Source organism: Podarcis pityusensis (genome assembly GCF_964106645.2).
Source record: "Podarcis pityusensis genome assembly, chromosome: Z".
Taxonomy (NCBI): domain Eukaryota; kingdom Metazoa; phylum Chordata; class Lepidosauria; order Squamata; family Lacertidae; genus Podarcis; species Podarcis pityusensis.
The window spans coordinates 8,777,411-8,787,115 of NC_138044.1; the positions used below are offsets into that span (position 1 = coordinate 8,777,411).

Consider the following 9,705-nt stretch of genomic DNA (forward strand, 5'->3'; position numbering starts at 1 on the left):
CTGGCAAGGCACATCCCAGCCAGGAAAATAAAACACTCAAGGATGTGCAGCAAGGACAGGACAGGGAGCCTCCTGAGGGTCAGAAAGTTGGCTGCATTCAGAGGTTCCTACACCATCACAAGCCAATTCAGATGGAAACAAGGAATGAGCACACAGAGGAAACTGAAAGGCAGGAAATAACTTCATCCCCAAGGATGCAAAGCATCAGGAAGTCATGGCTAGAGGGGCTGTGAAGGCATGTTGCACGATCTGGCCAATGTCTCGCCATGGAGGCCCCTCAGATAAACACAGGCAGAGGTCAAAGCATCCCTGCATAGCACTCATAAAGCCACAACAGTTCTGCCCACAAAACTGTGTTTCACAACAGGATACAGATAAGAGAGAGCAGTGTTTGAAACTGAGATATGAAAGCTAGGAGCCACATGGCACCTTAAACCTAGGCCATGGGTGCAACAATGGAATGTCTAGGTGCATGTTTTTATAAAAAAGAATACAAAGGTGAAAATAAATGAACTGCAGCCAAAATTTTATGTTCATTTTTCACATGGTCTAGTCTTTCCCCTGCCCACTCCCCTAATATTCTCAAGAGGGTCTCTTCTCCAGTCTTCAGAGAGCAGCTGGAAGTGGGGAGGCAGAAAAAGGTCCTCTCTTCCTTCCACTCTGCAGTTTTAATCTGAAATCTTAGGCACAGTACTGCGTCCAGAGCTCAGAAACTGCTCGTCTTAATGAAATTCCCTGTCGCAAAATGCGCCTAGAACAATGGGAGTTTCGAACACTGGGAGAGTGTGTGTGAAGGAGAACGTTCACTGTCATCAAGCTCACCCTGCTGAAAGAAACCACCCCTCAAGTAGCATAGGGTAAGGAAAGCTGTGGCCCTCCAAGCTTTGCTGAATGATAACTTCAGCCACAGACAGCCTGACCAATGGTCAAGTGAGGATGGGAGTTGCTCACAGCTCCCCCAACCACCAAACCTTAAAAGTACTGAGAGTCACCTAGGGAACTTCGACCCAGTGGCTATCTTCAGTCCGACAGTCACTTTCTGGTTGTATTCCAAGGGCCCACCTAGATACAAAACATGTTGTCATCTATTTAACTGTTTCCCCCCTCTTTTTAAATAGCAGCCACAGAGGGGTCCAATTCAGATTCAGTGCAGGGTATATAGAGCAGAATCCATGAGAAAAGTAACCTGTGAGTCCACACCCATGTAGTAAAGGAAGATGACCCTTTGTGAAATGAGCAAGGATTTATCCCACTCACTTGGGTAGGTTTGATCAGGTCTTATCAAATTATATGAATTTCATGGGGTCATACCTAATGCTCATTGATTTAGCTAATAATATTTATATACCACTTGATTATAACAAAACCTCAAATTAAAAAAAATAAGTGATCTGCAAAAACAAGTACCCAAAACATTTTAAGAGGGGTTAAAAGTCATTAACATCTTATGTATCTGGAGAGACTTGCCTGTTTTCAGCAGGAGCCAATACAGTGAAGGTGCCTGCCTAGTGTCATCAGGCAAGGAGTTCCAAAGTGTAAGTGCTGCCATACTAGAATAACTATTTCTTACATGTGAGGAATGAGTATTGTATGGCACCTGTAAAACCCATGGAAGCTGATGGGCAGAACTAACTTAGGTTCATTGATTTCAATGGGTCCACTCTAAGGAAAGTCTAATTAAGAACAAATCACAAGTTCCATTTTTAAAAGGAAAGAAAATCAAAATTAGAACTCTCACTGAAATTAGGATTTGCCAAGACAGGAATACAAATGCAGGAGGAGGAATTGAGAGGGTTAAGCTTTGTGAATCATGCGGGAATTTTTTGAATGGGAATGGTGGAGATGGAAACGCAGTAAGGCAGCTTAGAGTGATGGACAATCATAATAATGTTTGACATTGCACATACACTAGACAAGGCACTGTAGCCAACCCTGGTATTGTAGATATATCAGAAAACAACAGCACTGGTTTGTATCCAATGCTAGCCCTACTCAGAGGAGACCCACTGAAAATAATGGAGCTGACTCCCATAAATCCATTAATTTATCTGGGTCTATTCTGAGTAGAACTTAGTTGGATACAACCCATAACATGTATGGCAGGCCTATAGCTCTGCCTTTAGATCAGTGGTGGGGAACCTGTGCCCGCCCACTCCCCACCAAATGTTGTTGGGACTCCAGCTCCTATTAGTCCTATTTAGTATGGTCAATGATAATGGAAACTATGGTCCAGAAACATCTGGAGGTCTATGGGTCCTTCACCCTTGCTTTAGATACAACAGAACCACCCAACAGTTTCTTAAGTATCTCTGCACCTCTGCTTCATTAAAACTCATGCAACTCACAGTCACAAGACGTGGTCAATTGGGTTTAGAAGATATTCATTGACCTTGGCTTTATCAAAAGGATAAGAACATGATAACTTTAAAATGGTATCTATGTTCAGACACTGTAGGTATGCTACTGAATATTTGCTGGAGGGTAAACATTATGAGGACTGCTAGTGTGGCATAGCGGTTGTAGGGTTGGCTAGGAGCTGGCAGACAAGAGTTTGAATCCCTGCTCAGTGACACCCCTATAAAAGGCAAATGTTCTGAAGCAAGGCCTCTGGTGATCATCTCAATAGGCAGCCAGGTTCATATCAGTATAAATCAGATAGTCTGCAGTTAAGCATCTCTCACACACGCTTTTGAGAGACCTAAACCATGGCTTGTAAGAAGAACCCCAGAACAGGGTCCTGAATTCTGCCCAATTTTCACAGCATTAAGTATTACCACCAACAAATTCACATTAGCATCTTCATTGGTTGACGATTGTGATGATTAGTTGCTGCTGTAACAGAACTGTGTCAAGGTATGATATACCTAAGAGGGAAAAAATCCACAGTGCATGGGCTAGAGGTCACCAAAAGCAAACACTGAGATTGGCCAGCATTTCCCTCATTGCCTCAATCATTACGCTTTGATTTGATTTTTGTGTAGTTCCTACCTAGAAATGTTTCCATCAAGTAGGGATACAACACAAACAAAGCTCTTCTCATTTTTTATTTTTTATGCTGCCCCCTCTGAAAAAATAAATAAATCTTGAAGCTCAACAGAGGGAGGGGGATTCTGCCTTGCCTTGCAGGAAAGGGTGGTATTTGGGCTAAAGCAGGGGGAAAACACCACCCCACACCACCTTTTAGCAGCACCTGAGTCTCAATGCTTTCTTAGAATTGAGAACACGCAACAGTCAGGCAGAGATGCTGATCAGTGGTCTCTGGACAGGTGATTTAGTGCAACACAAAGCAGGCCATAAATCTAAGAGGATTATTTCGTTCCCCAGCCCCCACCTCGCCAAGTCATGCTACCACGCACCATCTCCAGCCTCATCTGACTGCAGTGCTGAACCAGTGTCATAACATGGAGGAAGATGCCTTCTTTCCTAAATACTAAAAAAAACCCCACTGCTGCCCCCCCCCCCAGCCGCCTCCTTTTTGGGCTGTTTCCCAGCTATGATTCTGCTCCTTTCATTTTCTATGAGAAAGCAAAAATAATAATTATTTAACATTATGTTGCTTTTCTTTTTTAAACGACTGGTATAATTTGAACAACGCTGCCTTTGAAAATACGGCTTAACTGTAATTGCTTCAGACAGACGGCGGATTTAAATGAGCCATAGCAACATACCTCCATTAAAAGTAACCACCACCTTATCGTCTTCACTATTTATCTGCGTACCTACAAAGGACTGAAATTATTTACTTGCATTGTACAAATGGAAGAGGACTTTGGCAATATGTCACTTGACCTATATAATCGATACATTTTAGTATGTGGCTGGCACATTAAGAAAAAAATTAAAATGCGAAATTTTGCAGGATGAACAGTAAAGCAAATCCCCCTTCCACACCATTCCCTGGATATACTTTAGAATGCACAACTCAAAAGGACCAAAAATAGCATTTCAGTTCCGTGTGCAAAGGCCCCCTCCCTTAAATCAGTGCGAGCACATATAAACCAAATTCTCATTTTCAGGAAAAAGCCTCCCATGCACGAGAAAGCTTCTATTATATGCTGTCATTCTAAGGACTTCTGAATTTCGTTGGATTCTTCACAAGTATTGGTTTATTGAAGGGAGGATGACAGACAGAAAAATACATGAGATATTGGTGGGAAGGATAACAACCGGGCTGTTTTGCACTGACACTGCAGGATCTGCGCTAGATCTTCCACTGTGAATGGGGGGAGGAGTCGGATAGAGAAAATAAAGGACTGGATTGGGGGGGGGGCGCCCCAAATGAACCTGCAAGTACAAGAGGATTTCTCAGTTGACGCTTACACACACACACACACACACACACACACACACACATATTCTCCATGTTCTGTATTGCAGGCCATAAAACATATAATTTCCAGTCACAGATAAATCCGTTAAGGACACAGGAGACACCAGTCTTACATTGATCTGCTAAGGATACATCTACTGGTAAAAGCGCCCCCCCCACCTTAAAACGGGGCAAGGATGAGGGGGATAGTCAAGCCGGTACTGTTTTCCCCCCCTCCCTCATCTTCCACTCTACATACTGCAGAATAACAGCGTCGCCCTCCGCCTTTTCCCTTCCAGTTACGAACGCTTCTCTTTTTTAGCCAGGAAGCTATTCATAATATGAATAGATACTATTTGTATAAAAAGGGTGGTGTTGGAAGGGATCTCTTGACCCGTAGAGTCCTCGACCGTCGAGGGCGCCCCCACCCAACAAAAAAACGTAAGGTCTGCAGTGACGCTCCAAATCTCCCCCTTCCATCCCTCTTAATACTCTATTTCATTCACCACTACCACCAACTCTCCAGAATTTCTGCAGCTGCGTCCCTTATTTATTTTTACAATGGGGACTACGGAGCAGGAGGCGGGGGAATAGAAAGCCCCCGTCTCATTGACCATTAAATGAAAGGTGGGCGGGGGAGAGAGAGGAAGGAAGCAACAACAAAAAGAGTTTAATCTTACTTTCTCCCACCACAGCCTTAAGCCCAGCTGGTGCCATGACGTCCCTCTCTTGTTCTTCTTCTTGAAGTATTTGTGTGGGGAGGAATCCCCACGTCTGGTTTCCCCTTTTCTCCTTTTCCTGCTGCTGCTCGGCTCAAAACCCCGCACAAAACTGCACTCCGGTTTGGCTTCTCAGCTGACTGCAAAAGGAAGGAGGGAGGGCAGTCTGGGCAAGGATGCGGGGGGGGGGCGGAGGAGGAGGAGGCAGGTCCAGGCAGGGCGTGGTCGGATTGTGATGCGAGCTGCTGATGCTGATGCAGAAAGAGGCTGGTGGTGCCGTGGATGGCGTCATACCCCCACCGGGCCAATCAACGCGCCGCCTGCTCAGCATCTCTCTCCCCCCACTCTCTCTACACACATACAGACATACGCACCCGCACGGCCTGCGGCTCTGCTCATCGACCAACTCTGGTGAGGGGCGGAGCCAACATCTGCAAATAAAGGGATGGGGGTGGGTAAAAGAAAGAATCGCAGCCTCTCCTGCTGTATGAATGAACCTCCCTTACATGCGTTTACACATGTACTTGTTTGCAGAATGCAAACATTCGATGGCATCCCCGCTAACCCATGCCACAAAGTCCTTGTTTTGAATTTGCTTTCGTGCAGCTTTTATGTTGCTTTTAAAAAAAACAACAACACTTTTTTAATGATGTTGCACTGCTGCTTAGAGATTTAATTTTTTTCAAATACACTAAGCAGGTTATAAATAAATAATGAAAAATATAGGCAGCTTCCACTACCACTCCTCAGTCCCAATAAGAACAGACAGCTATTCACCAGGCCCACATGTCAAGAGACACAGGGATATCAACACTAAGATGAAACTCTGTTTCAGACCCAGATGCCAACTTTCATTGTCAAGAGAGCAACTCTTCAAGAACTGGTGCCTGTTTTCCCCCTCTTCTCTTTCCCCTTATGTGTCATGTATTTTCATTTTGTTTATTTTTTTTAAAAAGATATTTATTAAGAGTTTACAAATTACAAAAAAAGAGAACAGGAAAAGAAAACAATAAAGAATTAGACAAAACAAAACAATACCTTACAATACACCAAAGAAAAAATAAAACAATACAATAAAACAACAAAGAAAAATAGACCAAAAACATTTAAAAACACATCCAACCTTTCCATATCTTTACCTTTCATATACTTGTTTCATCGACCTCCTCACACCTCCCTTTTTTGTATTCTAGTTCAATTAGCTATTTCAGCAAGTCCTTTCCATCTTTCTCAATTTTCGTTCTAAAATTTAACTTAAGACACTCTAACCTTAAATTTTCCACTTCGGTCCATTAACGATCTATTTTTACTTAGTTCTTTATAACATTTCTGCTAAAACCATATAACTTCATTCCAGCATCCTTCTAACATTCATTAATTTTGCAATATTTCTGTAAATATACTTTAAATTTTTTCCAATCTTCTTCCACCGACTCTTCTCCCTGGTCTCGAATTCTACCAGTCATTTCCGCCAGTTCCATGTAGTCCATCAGCTTCATCTGCCATTCTTCCCTGGTGGGTGTATTTTCATTTTGTTTAGATGGTAAGCCTGCAGGCAAGGAGAGTCTTGTTTAATTGATTGTACGTAAACCACTCTGGGAGCCTTTCTAGGCTGAAGAGCAGAGGACAGACAATCTCAATATTGATGATGATTATAATGTAGGCTTCCTCAACCTCGGCCCTCCAGATGTTTTGAGATGATGGGGTCAAGGATGATGGGAGTTGTAGTCCCAAAACACCTGGAGGGCCGAGTTTGCCTATGCCTACTCTAAACTGAATGGGAGCAGCTCACAAAGATTTTAGATGCCAGCGAACTTTCCTTTAAAAAAAAAATTATTGAAAATTTCAACATAACAAATTATCAAAACATATCATCTTCATTATTTCCCCCCAATTTTTCCCTCCTCCCTCCCCAAGAAAAGCCCTCCCTCATTCCCACCCAAGACTTCCCTCAGCTCCTCTCTCTGATTTTTCAGCACATGTTATTCTCTGCATATTGTAAAATTGTAAATTATCTGTCTATTATGTTAACAATCAATAAATTTGTGTATGTTTGTTCAAAACCTGCCAAGGAGTCCAATTCATTTTGGGGTTTTTTAATTAGTTTGTAAAGAGTTCCCATTCTTCTTTAAAGTCACAGTTGTCCTTGTCTCACAGTTTGCATGTCAGTTTTGCCAATTCTGCATAGTCCATCAATTTCTCTTGCCACTGGTCTTTTGTCGGGATTTCCTCATTCTTCCATCCTTGTGCTATTAAGACTCTTGCCACCATTGTAGCATGCATAAATAAATTCTTTATTTTCCTTTGCAGGTCTTTTCCTACAATCCCTAACAAAAATGCTTCTGGTTTTTTTTTTTACAAATGTCAATTGAAACATTTTCTTCAACTTATTATATATCATTTCCCCCAAAAAATTTAATTTCTCTACATTCCCACCACATGTGGTAAAAAGTCCCTTCTTTTTCTTTACACTTCCAGCATACGTTTGATCCAGTTTTGTACATTCTTGCAATCTGTACTGGTGTTATATATACATCTATACATCATTTTCATATAATTTTCTTTCAAAAGAGAACAGTTTGTAAATTTTAGATCTATTCTCCACAATTTTTCCCAATCTTCAAATTGTATATTATGTCCTATATCTTGTGCCCATTTGATCTTGACCGATTTCACCTCCTCATCTTTTGTTTCCCATTCCAGCAGAATACTATATGCACCCTTCAGCAACTTCACTTTCCCTTCTATGACTTCCTTTTGGAATCTAGAAGTAGTATAACTAAATCCTTTCTTGTTGTCTTCTTTGTATATCTCATGTAATTGCCTGTAATGTAACCAACTCTGAAAATGATCTTTTATTTCCTCATACTCCTTTAGCTTCCATTTTCCTTCTTGGTCCTTTAGTAAGTCACTGTATGTAAGCCACTTTCCTTTTTTACCAAGTGGCTTGAGCAGCAAAGCTTTAAGTGGTGAAAGCCACCAAGGTGTCTTCTGTTCTATTAAATCTTTATATCTCTCCCAAACCCTCATTAATGATTTCCTAATTATATGATTATAAAATCCTTTATGTACTTTTCCTTTCCCATACCATAGATATGCATGCCATCCGAATCTATTATCATGACCTTCCAAATCCAATGCTTCTTGCTTTTCCAGTCTCTAATCCATACCAAACATGCAGCCTCATAATACAATTTAAGGTCTGGGAGGGCAAAACCGCCTCTTTCTTTTGTATCTGTAAGTATCTTATGCTTTATCCTTGGCCTTTTGCCCCTCCAGATAACTTGGAGATTTCCTTCTGCCATCTTTTGAGGCAATCATCTTTCACCATTACTGGGACTGACTGAAAAAGAAATATCATTTTTGGCAAAACATTAATTTTTACTGCTGCTATTTTTCCTAATAGGGAGAGATTCATTCTGCTCCATATTTCTAGATTTCTTTTTATCTCAAGCCACACTTTTTCATAATTATCTTTGTAAATATTTTTATTTCTTGATGTTAACCACATCCCTAAGTATTTGACCTTTTTATGGACTTCTGTTTCAATACTTTGCTCCAACTCTTTTTTCTCTTCTTCCTTCAAATTTTTAACTAATGATTTAGTTTTATTCCTATTTAATTTAAATCCTGCCACTTCCCCAAATTTCTGAATCTTTTCTATAACTCTAGGGAAGGAAGAGAATTTTTTTGGATCTTCCACTGTGCTCACCAAATCATCAGCATATGCTTTCAGTTTAAACTCACTTTCCCCAGTTTTTATCCCAGTGATCTCTTTATCTGCTCTTATATTCCTGGCAAGTACTTCCAGAACCAGAATGCACGACAGCGGTGATAATGGGCAACCTTGTCTGGTTCCTTTTTGTATCTTACATTCATCCGTTATCACCTGATTTACAATTAATTTCGCTTTCTGTTCTGAATAAATTGCTTGTATTCCTTTTAAAAATTTAGATCCACATTTAATTTCCTCAAGTAACTTTATCATGAAATTCCAAGAGATGTTGTCAAAGACTTTTTTGGCATCTATAAACAACATTACTGCTTTCTTTTCATTTTTGACCTCCAGGTATTCTATTATATTCAAATTATTTCTTATATTCTCCTTCATTTGCCTACCTGGAAGGAATCCTGCCTGATCCTGATGTATATACTCATTTAATATTTTTTTCATTCTATTAGCTAAAATGCTTGCAAATAGTTTATAATCATTGTTTAACAATGAGATAGGCCTATAATTTCTAATTTGCAGCAAGTCTGAATCTTGTTTTGGAATTACTGTAATATACACCTCTTTCCATGTTTCTGGAATTTCACCTGTATTTAAGATCTTATTCATAACAGTGGGTTTACCAATTGTTCACTTTATTTTTTATAATACTTTGCCATTAGTCTATCTGGGCCAGGAGACTTGCCATTTTTAGTCCACTTTATTGCCTCTAGCAGTTCTTGAACTGTTATTTGAGTATTTAAGATTGCCATTTGTTCCTCTTTTATTTTTGGTAAATTACTACTTTTAATATATTCTTCTATTTTAAAAAAATTCTCCTTTCCTTTCCTATACAGATCTGAGAAATGTTTTACAAATGCTGCTCTTATTTCCTCTGTCTTATCTGTGATCTTTCCATTTATATTAATTTTATGGAGTTCCTCTGTTCACTTTTCTTCTGCTGCCAC

The 9,705-nt window shown here is 40.4% G+C and overlaps 1 protein-coding gene across 3 annotated transcripts in view; it reads right to left on the bottom strand.

Moving 5' to 3' along the window:
* Positions 1–5,223, bottom strand: part of LOC308468565 (syntaxin-binding protein 1) — a 58,722-nt gene extending 53,499 nt beyond the window's left edge. Inside the window, exon 1 of one of the 3 annotated variants that reach the window (XM_080990927.1) lies at positions 4,990–5,223. Coding sequence is in view for 2 of the 3 variants with exons in the window: in XM_080990925.1 (XP_080847051.1) it covers positions 4,990–5,026 (37 nt within the window). In the remaining variant the exon portion in view is untranslated. The remainder of the gene's footprint in view (positions 1–4,989) is intronic. The other 2 variants (XM_080990925.1, XM_080990926.1) reach the window with 2 other exon arrangements.
* Between the last annotated feature and the right edge of the window lie 4,482 nt (positions 5,224–9,705).